This window comes from Vicugna pacos, chromosome 9 (assembly GCF_048564905.1).
Source record: "Vicugna pacos chromosome 9, VicPac4, whole genome shotgun sequence".
Lineage (NCBI taxonomy): Eukaryota > Metazoa > Chordata > Mammalia > Artiodactyla > Camelidae > Vicugna > Vicugna pacos.
This window is the reverse complement of record NC_132995.1, coordinates 5,334,262-5,352,835: the sequence shown is the minus strand read 5'-3', so window position 1 is coordinate 5,352,835 and position 18,574 is coordinate 5,334,262. Positions and strand designations below refer to the sequence as shown.

At 48.5% G+C, this 18,574-nt stretch overlaps 2 protein-coding genes across 4 annotated transcripts; both read right to left on the bottom strand.

Moving 5' to 3' along the window:
• Positions 1-5,293: 5,293 nt before the first annotated feature.
• Positions 5,294-10,503, bottom strand: KLK8 (kallikrein related peptidase 8). 3 transcript variants are annotated; one of them, XM_031681553.2, is made up of 6 exons: positions 10,029-10,503; positions 9,546-9,645; positions 8,890-9,049; positions 8,418-8,677; positions 6,635-6,768; positions 5,294-5,492 (listed from the first exon to the last, which is right to left on the bottom strand). In XM_031681553.2, the coding sequence occupies exons 2-6, from the start codon at positions 9,613-9,615 to the stop codon at positions 5,337-5,339; spliced, it is 780 nt and encodes a 259-aa protein (XP_031537413.1). In that variant the 5' UTR covers positions 9,616-9,645; positions 10,029-10,503; the 3' UTR covers positions 5,294-5,336. The 3 variants fall into 3 exon arrangements, with proteins under 3 accessions (XP_031537413.1, XP_006208487.1, XP_072824721.1); XM_006208425.4 differs by having other exon boundaries at positions 9,546-9,623; XM_072968620.1 differs by lacking the exon at positions 9,546-9,645 and having other exon boundaries at positions 10,034-10,502.
• A 376-nt stretch (positions 10,504-10,879) lies between these two features.
• KLK9 (kallikrein related peptidase 9) lies at positions 10,880-17,582 on the bottom strand. Its single transcript, XM_006208644.3, has 5 exons — positions 17,472-17,582; positions 17,142-17,298; positions 14,670-14,935; positions 12,035-12,171; positions 10,880-11,616 (listed from the first exon to the last, which is right to left on the bottom strand). Exons 1-5 carry the CDS (start codon positions 17,512-17,514, stop codon positions 11,464-11,466), a joined length of 756 nt encoding a protein of 251 aa, XP_006208706.2. The 5' UTR covers positions 17,515-17,582; the 3' UTR covers positions 10,880-11,463.
• Positions 17,583-18,574: the final 992 nt, after the last annotated feature.

Below are 18,574 nucleotides of genomic sequence, written 5' to 3'. Positions count from 1 at the left end.
TCCTTGACCAATTCTAACTTTTGCCTCAACTTGGAACCTAGCTCCTTACCAAGTTCCTGACTCCAAATATCGGCTCGGGCTAGGAACAAACCAATCTTAACCAACCTTAACCCTGACTTTTGACCCAGATCCTGGGTCCCTAACCATAAACCAGACTCCATCTTGACCCAAACACTGAATGTCACTGTAGCCTCTGTCCCAAATCTGATCCCACACACAACTCAGACTATGGTCTCCATCCCTGTTGTATTCTAGAAAGCCCACATCGACATCCTCCCCATGGACCCATTTCCAGCTCACACCCATCCTAACTCTGACTCCAGCCCTGGCCCTACTCTCATCTTCAACCCAGTTTCTATGTGAAATCGCATCCCATTTTTATGCCCAGCTCTTTCCCTCACCTCATCTTCATTTTTCCAACTCCATATTCCACCTTGACCCTTTGTTTCACACACTCTAAAATAAAGTACCAATTAACACCATAGTAATGGTGATCCCATACTGACTAAACTCAAGCCAAGTCCCCCAGACTTCTGAGACACTCTCATCAAATCCCAAATCAGACCCTAGAACTCGGACCCCTGACCCCACTAATTCCACAGCAGGGCCCTGGCCTTGAGGGGTGTCAACCTTCCTGACATGGGCTCTCAAATCAAGTAGGGGCAGATGCCAGGCCACTTGACCTCACAGCCCTGTGAGTCGGCAATTTGTATCTTTCCCTCCTGGCTTCCCAAAGAGGAATTTTGGCAAGACTTCCAACCTGTTATCTAGTGCCCAAATCTTCATCTCTGGATTCCCTCTTCAGCTCCCTGTCTCCTCAGCATTCTGTTAAGAAGAGGGAGGCAGCTACACTAGTCTGGAGCCCTACTATTCAATCCTAAATCACCAGAACATCTCTTCTACCGTCTGCGCTTGGCATATCTGTCTTTCTATGTTCTTGATTATTTAATTGGATTTTGTTGCTAAACACCAGTCTTTGTGAGGAGAGGAAGTGTGACTGCTGTTTGTTAGTTTTTTTTTTTTTTTAAGCATGCAGCCCAAATCAGGGAGCTTAGGAAATACTTAAATAAATACTAGTTTGCAAACCACTGTCATCCAGAGATCAGCCAGCTTATGACCCAGTCCTTCCCTGACCCTTGAACCATTCAGCCACAAAGTGTGATAGAAAAGAACTTGGCCTCACAAGTCAGACCAGCCCAGGTTTGACTAATGCTCATTGCCCTCCTTGTGACTTCAGGCAAATGACTTAATTTTTCTCAGCTTCACTTTGCCCCTCTCTAAAGTGGAAGAGAGCAAATTCTACTTCTCAAGGCAAATGGGAGACTTAAATAAAATTATGAAGGGAAAAATGAGTGGGCACATAGTAGGCACTGAATTGATATTAGCCGCCCCACCCCATCAGCCAAGGAATGAAGCAGCCTCCATTTCTGCCTACCTACTGTGTGATGTGTCAGGTGCTTTGCAAACCTCATCTCTATTCCTCTCATGGGTCCAAGCAAGGATTGTCTTCCCCATTTTATAGACGAGAAAATGGAGGTTTAAAACAGGTTAATTTCCTTGAACAAAAGTCAACAGCTAAGGATTCAGAAGGGTCAGAATTCAAATAGTATCATGGCTGCACAAACCTACACTCTAAGAAGGAAATTTCCTTGGGATACCCTCACATATGCTCAGAGTCTCCTTTGGCTCAAAATGAACTCAGGACCTCATGGGCTTATTATAGTTGATGCATGTCACCACATTGGTGAGAACCCCAAATCCCAGCCCTCCCGTGCCCTTTGGGTTTAGTCCCAGCACTTGTTCCTAAGTCCCACCCAGACTCCCAGTCTCATACTTTCACCCTCAGATGTATGTCCTGATCCTTTGCTTGATGATTCATCTTCCAGCTCATGAACACACCTGAGAGCTGGTATCTGGCTGTCCTGCAGCTGTGCATTGCCCTAAGGGATTCTGGATATCATGATCCTGAAACCTCCTGATTCAGCCCCTTGGATTCTGAAGGTCCAATGTTTCTGACTTCCAGAATTCCCTTCTCCCTTCCATCGAGAACAGCTCCCCTCTTCTTTTGGGAAGCTGCCCCCTCATTTCTTACAATTTTGGTGAAACTGTCAATCATAGTTTTCCAAACCCTTCCTCCCATTGGAATGGATGCACAACCCAGTAGAGTCATCAGGATTACTATTTCCTCCCTAGAAATAACCCAATGGGTTGACTCAGTTCAAGCTGGACCAATCAGAGGTCTTCCTTGGGATTGATATTAAGTTGTCAGAAGAAAAGAGATCTTTATTTCTGCTGAGTTTGCTTAATTGGGGTGCTCAATATCTGCTCTATTCCCTCCATGTGAAGAAGTCTGTCTACAGAGGCTAGAATGAGATCCACAGGAGAAGGAAGGAGACAAGCAGAGATGAGAAAGAGTTCACAGATATGAGAGAGAGAGAAACAGAGACAGAGAGAAGCAGGCAGAGTGACAGAGAGAGAAATTGTCAGACATAGAGAGAAGCTTAGCTTAAGTCATCAACTCAGATACTTGAGATTCTGATACCCAAGTCCCTTCTCTTAACATTATGAATCATCTCCAAGGCCTTTCTAGGCACCTAAGCCAACCAACCCCCTCTTGGGCATAAGCCAGTTTGAAGTGGGGCTCTGCCACTTGTATCCAAAAGCTCTCTGACATAAGTGGGTCTTTCCAACTTTTGTCCATGCCTGGTGCTCTGATCTCTTGCCAGACTCCACAATCCATGATTCTATGCCTGAATTCCTGGTTGACATTGGACAAGTCTTTTCCCCTCCTTGACCTCAGCCACCCCCCTCCTTCATACCATAAATTAATCTTCAAGTCCTTTTTGATTTACATAATATTGGGGATATTTAAATATCACCTGGATATCAGGATATTAAGGAATTCTTGTTAACTCTGTAAAAAATGATAATATTGAAAACAAATTTGTCTTTTAGAGCAGAAAGTGGCAAACTTTTTCCATAAAGGGCCGGATAGTAAATATTTTAGGATTTGTGAATCAGGAGACAAAATCAAGGATATTATGCAGATACTTACATAACAAAAGGGAAAATAAATTCCCATACATTTTTAATTCATGAAATTCAAAATTATAGTAATAGTCATGTCAATTGAAAAAAAATGCACAACTTAAAAGTTAAGAGTTATACTTTACTTGGAGGACATTTCTGAGGACTTAGCCCTGGATAATAGCCTCTCAGATAACTGAGAGATTGCTCCAAAGAGGCAGAAAAAGAGCCAGGAGATACAGAAGTTGTGTAATAAGGACCAGGTAGTCAGAACATCAAAAGATTACTGTTAGTTTAAGAAAAACAGATATCTCTAGTTAAGCAATTTAGCACTTTTCTTTTTATAGGAAGATACGGGAGTCTGGGCTCACTGAAATCATTCCTTTGATATGCATCTAGCTGTCTAGGGCCAGTGTCCTGTTCTTTTCCTATCTTGAGTCCCCTCAGGGTGCACCATTGGGGGTAGTAGCAGACTTGTCTCCATCCTGAGTTCCCTCCGGCTCACTGCTGAGGAAGCAGTGGTAGGGGCTGATGACTTGATAACCCCAATGTCTATTATTTACCGATATGGCAGGCAATATTTTTCACCCACAATCAGTACAAATTTTTGTAATACAGGTCTATCAATGAGAATGGAATTCTTTTGGAAGATAACTTCTTGCTTAATTAGGGTTCAAAGTTAGTGTTTCCTGTCATCAAGTCAAATAGTCAAAACTATTTCTAGCTTTTAAGGTTTGGTCCGCCTGCTGCAGTTTGCTGTCCCCATTTTAGAAACACAGAATGAAATATTTAAGGATGAAATGGCAAGATTTGCTTCAAAATATTTCAGCGCTAGGGAAGTGTCTGAGTGTGCAGGTGAAAAATAATTGGTTTTACACTGTTAATTGTTAAGTTGAACAGTGGTAATGAGGGTTTATTATTTTACTCTATTTTATATATGTTTGAATTTTCCTTAATAAAAAGCATAAAACAGTTCTTTAGGTTGAGATGACCCCTGAGTAGCCATCCAGAAATGCATCCCTGGCACTAGGGGTTTAGTATCAGGCAGAAATCCTTCCTTAAGATTTCTGGTAACTGGGGTCTTTCATGGGGGATCACGAAGGCTGTTAATGTGCAAGACATCTCACACATCCACAGTCCTGGGAGGCCATGTTCATATCACATGATTCCAAGTATCTACTGATTGCATAGGATTAGTCACCTGACCAGAAGGCAGTCGAACCATTGGCCATTCAGTGACCTATGATATGTGGCTGAAAGAGAAATGTGGAGCTGGACCACTTGGATTCTCTTTCATAAGAATATAATCTGAGAAATCCTAGATGAAGCAGTTGGTGGTAGTCGAAGGTGAAGTTCAAAGGATGTGAAGCAGGAAGAGAGGCTGGAGGAAGCACATGAAGGAGCAGACACTATGAAAATGCAGAAGCATGAAGTAGAGAAAGGAGTCAGGGAGTCAGATAAATGAGTTAGATGGTTGGTAGCAAGAAAGGAAAGGAACATACACGAAGAGATTTGAGACAGACATGAAGGGGATCCAGTTTCTATCCGGAGGCATTTTATTTATGTCTTTACAGTAACTACCCCCTCTATCCACATCTTTCCCAAGACAACTTACATGCAGCCTTTGCTCTAATGAAAACTCCCCAGAATGTTCTTTTTCTTTACACTTTAATTTTGATACCAGCAGTGACATGACTCATTTCCTTCTTCCCAGAGCAGTTACCTCCAGATAGCTCTAAGCCATGAGAAAGATTTCTATTTCTCTTGAGAGAGAAAAAATATCTGGCTCTCAGATGCTGGGGGCTGTCAATGTTCTATTTCTTCAACTGGGTGGGGGTTTCATGGATGCTCATGGGTACGTGTTTAAGCTGTTTATGTATTTCCTTCACCCTACTCTGTATATCTCACAATTCTTCAAACAAGGGAGGAGAAATCTCCCTGCTAAAGCTTAGAAACACTAGCTGCTCAGAAAAACTATAAACAGAAATCCCTTTAACTATGTTTTTCACAGGCCAGCCAATTGGATATTTAGAAATCTTTACGTGTCTTCTCTCCCTTGAAATTAACCTCTTATTCCTCCAAGTCCCTCCAGGAAAAAAACAAAGAGGGGCGGGAGGTCTTTTCAGGCAGTGGTGATGGCCACAGTAGCCATGGGGGGTCCTAGTCTTTCTAGACTTCCCTTCGCGCGTCCCAGCAGGGTGCAGACCCCTGCCCCTCACCACCTCCCAGCAAGGCTAAAGCACAGATAGGCAAGGAGCCAGGCTCAGGTTGCAAGTTTATTGAGGGGGAATTCAGGGCTCATCCTACAATCAGTTTCTGCTGCCTATTGTCTTCTTGATCCAGTCTAGGTAGCGGCAGATGCTGGTGTAGACGCCAGGTCTCTCAGGCCGCCCACAGGGGTCTGACCCCCAGGATGTGATGCCCTGGAGAACGCCACCACACACCAGTGGGCCCCCGGAATCCCCCTAAAAGGGGAGAATAGAAGACTTTCATCTAATGCCCTGCTGTACCCAGCATTTAGTACCAGCTCTGCAGCATGGTTGGTTCCTTCTAGCCAATGGGGATAAAAACATTATATCTTGGAGCCAATGGTGAGAGAGAGGGATGGGGCTTCCATGCACAGGGATGCAGACAGGATGCCTAAGGGCAATAAGGGGCAATCCTGACCAATGAGGGAAGAGAATGATGTCTGGAGGGTCCAATCCAGAGAGAAGAAAGTGGGGATAACATGGAGGGGACTGAGCTCTTCCATTCTTGGCCAATCTTAAAGAGATCATTGAATCCAGTTACAAAACACGGAAGAAAGGAGCAGAGTTCTTGGTGGGAATCTGTGGGAAGAGACCATTGTCTTTAAAGAATCATCCAGAGAGATTAGATTGCACGGCAAGATCACCCACCGAAGGTAATGATTCCATTCCTGGCCAATGGGGAATGAAGCCCTGAAGCATTGTCTTCAGGGACCAATTATTAACAAAGGGGGTGGGTCTTCCATGAAGGGGACAAAGCCAATGGGATCCATGAGGACCGAAGTTGCAGCCAATGGGAAAGAGACTGTTATATCTATGTCCCAAGATATGTTATACTGGGGATAAGGAGCTCATTGAGAGAGCAATGAAGTCAATGGCGCCACTCCCTGGTCGGCTGGGAAAACAGCATTACTTCCCAAGGAACCAGTCACAGAAGGCCGCTTTGTTAGGGAACCCAGTCAGGGCCTGAAGAAAAGTGGCTGACTATCTGATCATTGGTAAAGTCAGCACAAATTCCAGATACTAACACTGAGAAAGAAGGCAAGGAGATTGTGCACCCTCTAGCCTCAGACTCTCTCTCATAGACTTATCCTCTCACCCATTTAATCCCTCCTCCCTGCACCCCATCCTGCAAGCAAGCGTACCCAAGAAAACAACAATGACAGTTCAACGTTCCTGGTTCTTGTGCTGTGTGACCTGCAGGGAGAGCGTGACTTCTCTGAACTTGTCTCCCACTCTGTAGAGATAGGCGTGATCTCTCTGAGTGCTAACTCTTTGGGATCACCCTGCTGCTTGGGATCACCAAGCCTCAAGTCTCTACAAGGTGTGTGAAGGAAGAAAGGAGTTGCAGAGACACTCACCTGGCACGTGTCAGCCCCACTGCTGTCTCCTGCACAGACCATGCTGTCCGTGACTTTCCCAGGGTAGGCATCCTCACACTGCTTCTGAGAAAAGATTTCTACTTCTGCACAGTTGAGGGTGTCAGGAAAATTCTCTGAAGGGGGCAGAGGTTGTAAGTTCCCAGAGAGAGCACCTCTTTCCTTCCGTCCCTGTCTGGGTCTAACCTCCCTTCAGTGCATCCACAGCTGCATAGGGCGTTCTCTGAAACATTTCAGAGGGGACGTCACTGCTCACCACATTAAACAAAGCCATAGCCCCTGCTGTTTCTTTCTCTCTGCCTACAGAAGGTCTGCTGGACCCTATCTTTTGTTTCCTGCCTTGAGTCATTTTCAAATTAAGAATCAGGTGACTGGGAACTTGGATGCGCCCCCTGTGACACCTCTGACTCTTTCCAAACATCCCTTCCCCAGACCATCAGGTCCTCAATCTCAGCTTAATCCTACTTCTTCCAAGAGTCACCTCTTCCTAGAAGCCTTCCCTGACCACTGTAATTAAAACATCACCTCCCTATCACTCCCTCCATGATATTCCAGTATTGCACTTGACTCTACCTAATATTTTATTTTACATGTATTTGTTTATTGTCTATTCCCCCATCTAGCATGCAACCTTGTAAGGCTTTGTACAGGACAGTACTTGGGGCATATCAGATGCTCACAAATAAGAGTTGAACTGACGACCGACAGTGGAATTAATCTTTCTGATTAACCTCTGAAGAATAGACTTGAGAGGGTAAGAAATGCTATCTGGTACCCCTATGTGCCAGAAGCTATATGCTCACAATCTCATTTAATGCTCACAACAGCTCTTTGAAGGAGGGATACATTTAACCATTCATCCATGCATTCCTTCGTCAAATGTCTATTAAACACCTACCATGTACCAGTCACCATCCTGAGCACTAGGAACACCCATGAAGAAAATGGTTATAACTGGAGCCCCTGTAGAGCTTAAAAGTCTACTGGAGTATTAGCCTCATTTTGTAGAGGCAGATAGTGAGGCCAAGAGACGGGAAGGGACTTGCCCAGAGAAAAGGGGCAGGGCCATGGTTTGAACTGACCTGCCTGATTCATGAGCAGGTCGGTTTCCACAGCATCCCATTGTCTTCTTAGGAGTCAGACAGGCAGGGACCTGAATTCTGATTTTGCTTTCCTGGCAAATCACATCGCCTCTTTGAGCTGAGCCCCGATTTTTTCATTGTGAAGCAGGGAAAGGGGCTACCCAAACTCTGAAGTCTCAAAGGGAGGACCTCAGTCGAGGTCCAGACTTCCGGGTCCAGAATGAGGTGGGAGCTGGGGACCTAGACTGTGGATCCTGTGGGAGGAAGGGTCTGGACTCCTGGGTGTGAGGGAAGAGGGGATCTGGGGCCGGGAATCTTGGGTTCAAGAGAGAGATTTTTAGGAGCCAGTTTCCCTGGGCCACTGAGGAACCCATGTACCCCAAGGCTGTTGTGAAGATTATGTAAAATCCTATACAACACAAGCCCACGTAACACGATGCTCTCCACCTCGAAGGAAGGACACATTCAGTCCTCGCCTCGTTCATGCATTCATCCGCCTTTTCTGTGCTCTGCTTGTTAAGCTTTCTTTCTCCCACTACTCCTGGCCTCTAAGGTTTCCAGCATGGACCGCCTGTGAATCTCAACTTCACGGTCACTTTCCCTTCGTCTCCTTCTAGGGCCAAAGCTTTGCCAACGGCTTGGGGTCTGCTGGGCCAACCAGCTCCTCCTCTCCCTCCCACTACCTTGGGGGCTGGTGACAGTGCCCCAGCCTGAGATGGTGCACTTCTGGCCAGTTTGAGGGCAGCGATCCGCCAGGTTGATGGGCTTCACTTTGGACCCCAGGGATGCCCGACCACGTAGTCGAATCAGCATCAGATCGTGGCTGTGGTCATTGCTGCTGCTGTTATAGCAGGGGTGTGGGATGGACTGGGCCACAGCCATTTCTTGTTCTGTTCCATCCTTCTTCTTCAGGCTGTGCTCTCCCAGGCACACTGTGTATTTCCTGTAATGATGGGGGTGGCTTGGGACCCAGGCAGGGATCTGGGCCCCCAGGTCCCTCCACTCTCAGACCTGGAAGTCCGGGTCCCTCAGTTCCCTCTTCTCTCAGACCTCGTTTCTCAGAGACCAGGTCCCCAGCTCTCCCTTCCTGATGCGAAGCCCCAGCCCACTCTTTCCCCTGGCTCCAGACCACCCCTGCCCCAGGCATCCACTCACTCTTTTTTACAGTGGGCTGCTGTAAGGACCCAGCGGTCATCTATGAGAACACCCCCGCAGAGCAGCTGGATGCCCTGGAACAAAGCCGTCTGCCAAGGCTGCGAATTGGCCTTGCACTCCTGGCCCTGCAGCACCTTGGGCTCCTGTGCCCGCAAGTGTCCTGTAGCAGGAGGGAGAAGGTTGGATCACAACCCTCTGGGGCAGTGCAGGGGCCAGGAAAACCACTGTGGGTTCAAGTGAATACACACACACCCTCGGACGTTTGCCTCCTGACCTGCGCATGCTGCTACACAGACGCACACGTCCGCTCGTGGAAGCCCATGAGTCATCACACACAGAGTCGCACACCTGAGCATGCTTCCACCTGCTGTCACGGGCATCCACGTGCCCCATATACTCCCGTGAGTATCTGCGCCCCTCAGCAAGCAGCCCTGCAGGCTGGGTGTCCTCATGCAAAATGCAGCAGAACCTGACATTCCTATCTGCTGCCACGTGTGCCACGCCTCCACCCACCGACAGAAAAGCCCACAGAAGCTCCCACATGCGACTGCATGCTTCGCATCTCCCCACCTGCCACCGCACACACCCACACATACCAGCCCCATAGCATCCCCACAGGCTCCCGCGCACCACTGGCACCTTGCGCGGCCCCTCACCTGCCCAGGCTTCCAACAGCAAGAGCAGGAGTGTCCAGATCCAGACTGCAGCAGGTGGGGGGCGTCCCATGGTGGGATCTGGGAGAGGGAGAGGGCAGAACTGAGAGGAGGAGAGAGGAGAAAGTCCTGGTGACCTTGGGATCTGGCAAGAAGCAGAGCAGCTGGAGCTGTTCTGGATCCTGCAGGAGGAAGGGGCTGGGAAGCCGGATTCTTGGGTCTCAGGAAGAAGGGGATGGGGCACCAGATTCCTGAATCTGAGGAGCTGGGGAGCTCGGCTCTGAATTTCTACATTCCAAGGAAGGAGGGAGTTAGGGTCCCGGACTCGGGTCTGAAGGAAGAGGTTGCTGGGAGGTGGGACTCCTAAATCTTGGGGGCTGAGGTGCTGATTCCTGGGTCTCAAAGGAGGCAGGGATCTGAGGTTGAGGGCCTGGACCCTGGGAGAGGGGTTCAGGGGCCTGATGCCTGAGAACTTTGGCATCTCACCTTACAGAATCCAGGAGGCGGGGTCACCTATTGATTCCGACCCAGAGGAAGAGGGCCAGGGACTTCAGCTCTGCCTGCCTGGTACAAGATTCTGGAGCTTTTTAATTGGGAATGCCCGCCTCCCGCTCCGCCTCCTCCCACTCCAGAGCCGGCAGAGCGGCTGGGAACTGGAACCCTGGGTATTAGCGAGGAGGAGCCGAGGAGCTGAAGGAGAAATCTTGAGGGAAGAGGGTTCGGAATCTTCAATTCTTGAGATCTGGGAGTGAAGGAACTTAGTGCTGTGACTCCTGGGTCTGAAATAGACAGGACTGGGGGCCCAGACATTCTGGTCCTAGGGAAGAGGAGGCTGGGGGACCCAGACGCCTGGGTCTGAGGGAGGAGGGGTAAGGAAGCCTGGATTTGTGGTCTGAGGGAGAAGGGGCTGGCACTGAATTCTTAATTCTTAATTCTTTATCCTTCTTTTTGGAAGGAGGAATTTGGAGCCTGGGGTTTTGTGGCAGGAGAGGGCTGCTGCCAGTAACCCAGAATGGAGGGCAGGGCGAGTCCTCTTGATCCCGACTTCAGAGGGCGGGTCGGCCCCGCCCGCTGCCCCCTGAGAGGTCCAGGATCTGGGAAGGCAGGTTTGGGAGGCACCGTGACCTGATTTCCCCTTCCCTCGGGGCGGGGACGGGACCAACCCAAGCAGCACCCAGGAGCCTTGCTGCAATCGGGCTGATGGAGACAGACTTCAGGCAGGAGCGACTCGGGGCTTTAAAGGGAATTGCAAAGCAGTGGCGGTTCCCTCTCTGCCCTCCACCGCCCACCCGTTGCCCTTCCTTTATCCCACAAAGCAGGCAGAAGGAAGGCGCGGTTCTGCACGTTTAATGTAAAAGCATCCCTTGGATCGGAAGGGATCGACACCCTCTCCCAACTTCTTCGGGTCGTGTCCCCGCCAGGATTCAAACCCTGGACACGCCTAGGGCGGGGCCACGACGGGCGGAGCCCGACACGGTGCCTTGAGTTCCACGTGGGGAGAGCTACCGTGCCCGTCACGTCACAGGGGCGGGACCTCTGACGAAGGGGGCGGGGCCGCAAGGGGTGGAGCTCAGAGGGGAAATATCACTGGGCAAAGCTCGGAGAGGAGGAGCTATTTAGTGGCTGTCGTTACTCCGGTGGAGCCACAGGTGATGCTGTTCCATGGGGTCAGTGCCCGTTCTTGGTGACGTCATAGGGATGGAGCTGAGAGGGGTAGAGGTGTCTCCTCTTTCCTTCCAAGGGGCGTGGCTATGTATTTCGCTGGAGCCTGGGTCTAAATATCCCGAATGTGGGAACTTGAATATCCAGAAGGCGTCTCCAGAGCAGCTGAGGCCAAGGGCGGAGACCACTGAGACTGGAGTCTTGCAATTCTCCTACCCTGCGCCCACGCCCCTGTCCTGCTCATCCAAGGCACGAGGGCTCAGATGTCCTTCATGGTCTTTTGGATCCAGTCCTGGTAGTAGCATACAGCTGTATAGACGGCGGGGCGCCCGGGTTCGGAGCAGGGCTCTGAGCCCCCAGACACCACACCGGCCAGGGTCCCATTGCAAACCAGCGGGCCCCCAGAGTCACCCTGTGCTCAGAAGAACAGAGAACCTGTTAGGCGGGTCTACTCATAACATTACACAGGCCACTTTCTCCCTCCCAGGAAGCCCCCAGTTTCCTCCTCCTCCAGGATCCAGGCATGCTGGTCTCCAGTCCCTCCTCCCTCAGACCCAGGAGTAAAAGCTAATAGCCCTCACCTCCCCCTGGTACCTAGCATTCTGGGCTCCTAACTCCCTCCTCCCCCAGGACATAGAGTCCAACCCCCAGTCCCCTCCTGCTTTAGATCCAGGAATCCAGGCCCTGGCCCCACTCTCTCCCAGGGCCTAGGTATCCCAGCTCCTTCCTTGGTCTGATCCAAGAAGTCTGGGGCCTCAGCTCCCTTCTCCTCCAGGCCCCCAAAATCCCTGCAGGACACCCCTCCCCCTCTTTCTCAGAGTAGGCCTCACCTGGCAGGAGCCCCGGCCGCCCTCCCACAGGCCGGCACAGACCATGCTGTCTGAGATGTGGCCTGGATACGCCCAGTGGCAGAGTCTGGGCTCCAGGACGCTGATGTTGGCACACTGCAGCGCAAGTGGGAACCGCACTGTTGGGGAAAGAGGTCCGTAAAAGGTCAGCAGCTGCCCCCACCACACTCAGCGCCCCTCCGCACCCACCTCCCTGTTGCCTAAGAAGGACCCACCAAGCCATCGTATTTGACTCTCAAAGATCCGGGGGGGGGGGGGGTATAGCTCAGTGGTAGAGCACATGCTTAGCATGCATGAGGAGTCCTGGGTTCAATTACCAGGGCCTCCATTAAAACAAACAAACAAACAAAATACAATAACTGAAAACTTCCCCAACTTGGGAAAGGAAACAGTCACCCAAGTCCAGGAGATGCAGAGAGTACCACACAGAATCAACCCAAAGAGGAACACATCAAGGCATATAGTCATCAAATTGAGAAAAATTAAGGATAAGGAGAAAATATTAAAATGAGCGAGAGAAAAGCAACAAATAACATACAAGGGAACTTCCGTAAGGTTATCAGCTGATTTTTCAGCAGAAACTCTACAGGCCAGGAGGGAGAGGCACGATGTGTTTAAAGTGATGAAAGGGGAAAACCTACAACCAAGAACACTCTATCCAGCAAGGCTCTCATTCCAATTTGATGGAGAAATCAAAAGCTTCACAGATAAACAAAAGCTAAAAGAATTCAGCATCCACCAAACCAGCTTTCCAACAAATGTTAAAAGAACTTCTCTAGTCATCAAACCATAAGAAAGAGAACAAAAATAAGAAAGAGAAAAAAAATGACCTACAAAAGATTGCTTTGGCAGTTCGGGGTCTTTTATGGTTCCATATAAATTTTGGAATTGTTTGTTCTAGTTCTGTGAAAAATGTTATGAGTACTTTGGCAGGGTTTGCCTTGGATGTGTGGATTGCTTTGGGTAGTGTGGCCATTTTGATAATGTTGATTCTTCCAATCCAAGAGCACAGGATATCTTTCCATTTCTTTGTATCATTTTCAGTTTCCTTCATCAATGTTTTACAGTTTTCAGAGTATAGGTAAGCTCCTTGTTAAGTTTATTTCTAGGTATTTTGCTCTTTTTGATGCAATGGAAATGTTTATGCCAGTTATAAAATTCCGGTTTTTGAAGTGGAAAAAAAAGTGATTGAAGGGCTGCAAATGACAAAATATCTTTCTTTCTTATGGGTGAGTTGTATTCCATTACATATATATGTACTTCATCTCCATTATCCATTCATCTATTTATGTATGCTTAAGATGCTTCCATATCTTGGCAATTATAAATAATGTTGCTGTTAATGGTCGGGTGTATGTATCTCTTTGAATTAATTCTTATTTTTTGGTTGGGTTTATTCCTTTGATAACTATGTAAGTTTAGAAAGCTAAAGCTCTAAACGTTCTTAGAAACAATGAACAGTACATGTAAGTAAAATTTTAAAATATGTGCAGTATATTGCGTATATGTATTTACATGTAATACATTGTACATGTGCAGTCAAACTGCAACAATTCTACCTAATAAAACTGAAAAATAAAAAAAATTCTGAAAGATAGAAATAAGAGACAGTGATAAAGAAACAGAAAAATGCAGAGAGCCAAGAGACAAGAAGAGAGACACAGAGAAAAAGAGGGACTATGGCAGGAGACAGAGACGTCTCAAGGGGAAAGGGATTCTCAGAGGAGGCAATGAAGAAATAAGGAGAAACAGACACAGAGATTTCCAGGGAGAAAGCAGTGAGATAAAGGGGAGGAGCCTTTTCTAGGGAGATGGTAACTGACAGAGGCAGGGAGAAGGATTTAGAGATTAGTTAGAGAAGGAGAGAGATACAGCATATATAATAAAGGTAGATACAATACAGATAGATACATATTTATCCATGTATATAATATGTGGGTTACAAATTCAGATGCTTCCAGAGACTCGATGGGTAAATAGAAGTGGGTGGAGGGGACTTTGCAGGGAAACAGCAGCCAGTGTGGTGAACTGCAGTGGCTCGAGAACCCATTTCTTGTCTGAAAATGGGCAGCCTTCCTTGGTTCGGTCACCGGTGGTCTCTATTTTAGAACTGTGGACCCAGCAGTGCCAGTTTGGAATTTTTCAAGTGAATCCAGTAACTTGACTTTAATGTAATATCTCTCAGGTTCTCCATGTTGGCAGCAACAAGCCGAATAAATGAATTGTTGGGGTTTCTTTCAAGACAATTTGAAAACCAACATGGCTGTGGGGAGCCAAATTTGATGAATGGGTTGCTGATTTGTGACTCTGAGAGACGTAGCCCTTATTTTAATCGTAAGATGCATATACTCACATTTCAACACCTCTGAAATCAGAATGTGTCTCCCAGTGAACGGTGCCAGCGAGGATTGATGGGAACTTTTTTTTTCTTTTTCTCATTCTTAGCGGGGTTGTAAAATAATGACTCATGGTACAATTTATAGCATTTAGATTTGATGAACTACGTGGAGACAGATGATAGACAGAACTTAAGAGATGAAAAAGCAGAGACAGAAAGAGATGGGGTTCAGACTCATGGCATGAAACATGAGAGTGTGTGTGGTGGGCAAGGCTGTACCTTTGGGACTGGACACGGCCCCCCAGCCTGAGATGAGGCACTGGGTGCCCGGGGAGACGCAGGTTTGGCTGAGGTTGAGGGGCTGCACGGCAGGTCCCAGACGTGCCTTCCTGGGCAGACGGATCAGCATGATGTCATCTTTGTGGTCTTGGGCGCTGAGGTCCTGGTTGAACCCAGGGTGAGGGAAGAAGTCTGTGGCCCGGAACAGCTGCTCCGAACCCTCCCATTGCCAGAGGTGGTGCTCCCCGAGGCGGACCCACAGATACCTGTTGGACAGGTCTCAGAGGTCAAGGTGGGAGAATGTGTGGTGTCTTCTCGGTCCCAGTCCTCTTTTTCCTATCACCCAGGATGCTGTGTGACTCTCCAAAAGCCACACACCCTCTCTGGGCCCCCATCATCTATGTGTGATCCAGGGTGCTGTGTGATTTTAAGCAACGCTCACACCTTCTCTGGGTCCCTGCTTCCCACTCCATCCCTTTGTCTGCCTCTACCTCTGTAGCTCTCTCTTGAAAGCTCACACCCCTTCCTAGCCCCATACCAAGTGAGCCACCTTTCTTTCTGCCCCACCTGGAGCCTTAGTGGTGACCTGGGTCTCCTGGAACCATGGAGGCATGTAGAGGCTCCACCTACCACCCAACAACAGCTCCACCCCCCTGCCCTCACAGGTCTGGTAGCTTCTGTGGGGAGTGGATCTGTGTGTGTGAATTTATGTATGGCGAGGGCAGGATATGGAAAATCCCCAAGGTGGGGTCGTCTGTGGCCTCAGGCTTTTCCCATCTGCCATATCCCTCACCCCTCAGTGAATTTCTTCCTGAGGTCCTGCCTCAAGCCCTCTCCTGGCAGCCCCAGTCCGCTTGTTCTGCTCTTGGTCCATGCCCTGAACAGCTGGGGACCCTCAGGGGGCCTACATGTCCACCCCCAGCCTCTGACCTCTGACTTTAGGAACTAGGTTAACGACTGAGAACTCAGGGCTTGAGGAGTATGAGGTGTTATTTCTATCTCTGTCCCTCTCTGTCAACTTGTTGTCTTGGTTCTGCGTCTGGGAAACCAGCCCCAACTTGTCCTTGCCCCCTGAGTCCCTTGTACCTCCATAGCTCTGCTTCTCCCATTCTTTCTCTTTGGGGCTGAAATCTGTACACTGTCTTCCTAGCCTGATGTACAGGCCTGAGCTAAAAGAGGCTCAATTACAGAGCAATGCATGATGGGAAACTCCCACACAGCATCCTGTACAGCCCCTGTGCTTCATTCCTAGAGGGGAAAACATCAGAACAGGATGTATGGCCCCTTTCCTGATAATATAAAAAGGATTTCTGCTTCAGGTAGATTCTAGATTCTGGAATTTTAAGATTCTAACACCTTAGGAATCCACTATTTTAGAATTCTATGAGGCTCAAGTTCTAGAATCTCATGAAGTCAAGATTCTAATGTTCTAGATTTCTCTGCATCAAAAAATCTAGGATTTTTAAATTATCTGAACTAAATCTAGGATATAAAGAACCAGAATACTAATAGTCTGGGAAAATAAGACTAGAATTTCATCATTCTAGAGTTCTATAAATCTTTGATTTTAGAATTGTAAGAACCTAAGATTCAAACAGCTTCAAATTTTGGGAATTTAGGAATTTTGACTGACAGCATTCTGGGGTATTAAACCCACCTAGTCATGTATGACTATAAACTTCTGGAATGCTCGTTGTTCAAGATTCTAGAATTCTACAAGTCACAGTATTCTAGAACATTGTGATTCAGAGAGTCCAGAACTATGTAATTCTGTACTCAGTGAACCAGGCTGGAATATTCTGGACCTAAGATTCTAGGACTGTGCTATGCAATACAACTATTGAGCACCTGAAATATGGCTGGTCCAAACTGAGCTGTGTCATGCTCCTAAAATACATGTCTGGTTTCGAAGGCTGTAGAAAAGGGACTAAACCATGTCATCCAGAAATATTCAAAAATTGCTTAACGAGGAAATAATATTTTGAATATGTCAAGTTAAATCTATTATTAAAATTAATTATACTCATTGCTTTTTTACCTTTTAATGTGTTTTCTACTAGAAAAGTTAAACTTTCCCCACGTGATTGGGGCTGTATTTTCATTGGACAGCACAGCTCTAGACTTCTTTGATTCTCCCAGTCTCTGAATCCAGGATTCTAGAATTCAGTGAAGCTAATGTAAAACCTCCTGGATTCAAGATTTTAGAAGTCTACCACTCTGGCTTTTTCTGGGTCAGAGTCCAGGCTCCTAAGGGTCAAAGTTTCAAAATTTCCACTCTTAGAGCCAGATTATTTAGAAGGCTAGAATTTGGAGAGTCGACTCTTTGTAATTGTAAGAGCTGAACTCTGGGGAACAGAAATGGAGGCAGCCCTTTCTGCCCACTCCCTCCCTCCTCTGCCAGAGTCCCCTTGCCCCGTCACACTTTCCTGATCCCCAACCCCCTCCCCAGAGTGGCCCGCCCAGGTCACTCACGGCTTGCGGCAGTGGGCAGCTGTGAGCAGCCAGCGGTCGCTGATGAGGGTCGCCCCACAGAAGAGGTGGGTGAGGTGGAAGAGCCCAGCCTGCCAGGGCTGTGAGTTGGGGTGGCATTCCTCGGCCCCGATGGCTCGGGTGTCTGCCCAGCTGTGCCCTGGAAGGGTGGGAGGTGTGCAGAAGGGTTAGTGAAGAGCAAGGTAGGGCTGGGGGAGATGCTGGAGTGCCTAGAGGGCAGGAGCAGAAGCCTAGGGGACAAAGGGCCTGGTGGAGGGGCGCCTTGGGGGCCATGGAGGGGCAGTGGCCTGGGATGGATGGCAGGAGCCTCACCTGCCAGGAGAGAAAGCAGAGCACAGACGAATCCCAGCCTCATGACCTCAGGTTTCCTGGGTCCTTGAGTCTGTGCTTCGTGCCCTGACCTTCTTTATGGTAAGCCATGCCATCTTCCTCCTCCCTGGGGCCGCCCCGTGATTAATCTGAGTTGGGAAATGTCCCACAGGGAGGCGGAAGTCCTAGGGCCTTGACTGGGAGCCTTGGGAAGGGAGGAGATACAGGGGGATACCCCCTGTAGAGATGAGCTGGTGGCCTGCAGCATCAGGACTCCACTAAATGGGGGAGGGGCCCTGGGTTGCATAGTCCTCCTGGGGTTCTCCAGACAGGGGAGCCCTCATTCGCCATGACTTCCAGATGCAACATCTGGATACCGGATATTCTGTGGCCTGGAGGAGGAAGATCCCTAAGGTGGGGTCCTAGGGTGGAAGCAAGTTTATCTTGAATGAAGCTGCAGTGAGCTGGGACTGATGCACTGGGCAGGCCGGAAAGTTAAGTAGGAGGACCGCCCAGAAATCAGGCTAGGGGTGGGAGAAAGAACCAGGGCTCAGCGGGAGGAAGGCAGGCAAGCAGGCACAATGGGGTGAGGCAGGGAAGGATGAGAAAGAAACAAACAGAGAGGGAGATAGAGACACAGAAGGATGCAGAGTGAGAAAAAGAAAGAGAAAGAGACAGAAACACAGAGACCACAAAGAAGGCTGTACCTGTGTACACACCCCAACCCTCCCTGCCCTGGGGATTAGGGCCTCTTCCCACAAGGATAAAGGCCTTTTCTGGGAGGTTGGGAACTATGGTCCCAATTAGGTTAATCCAGTCTGGTCTTAACCTACCTCCTTTTTCATGTCCCCACCATCACAAGGATCCAGGTCCCAACCTGCCTAGAACCAAGCATGTTCCCCATTCTCTTAATGCCACCAGATCTTGGCTAAGTCCTGAGAACATGGTCTTGTTTGTTTTGTTTTCCACCTATCTCTTCCCCTCCATTGTCTTTCCCATCATCCCATCCTTCCTGCCTCTCTTCCCATTCCTCCTCCTCACCAGATGGGCAGACCCCGGAGGGCCAAGCCCAGGTCTGACTCATCTCTGTGTCCCTCGCATCACCC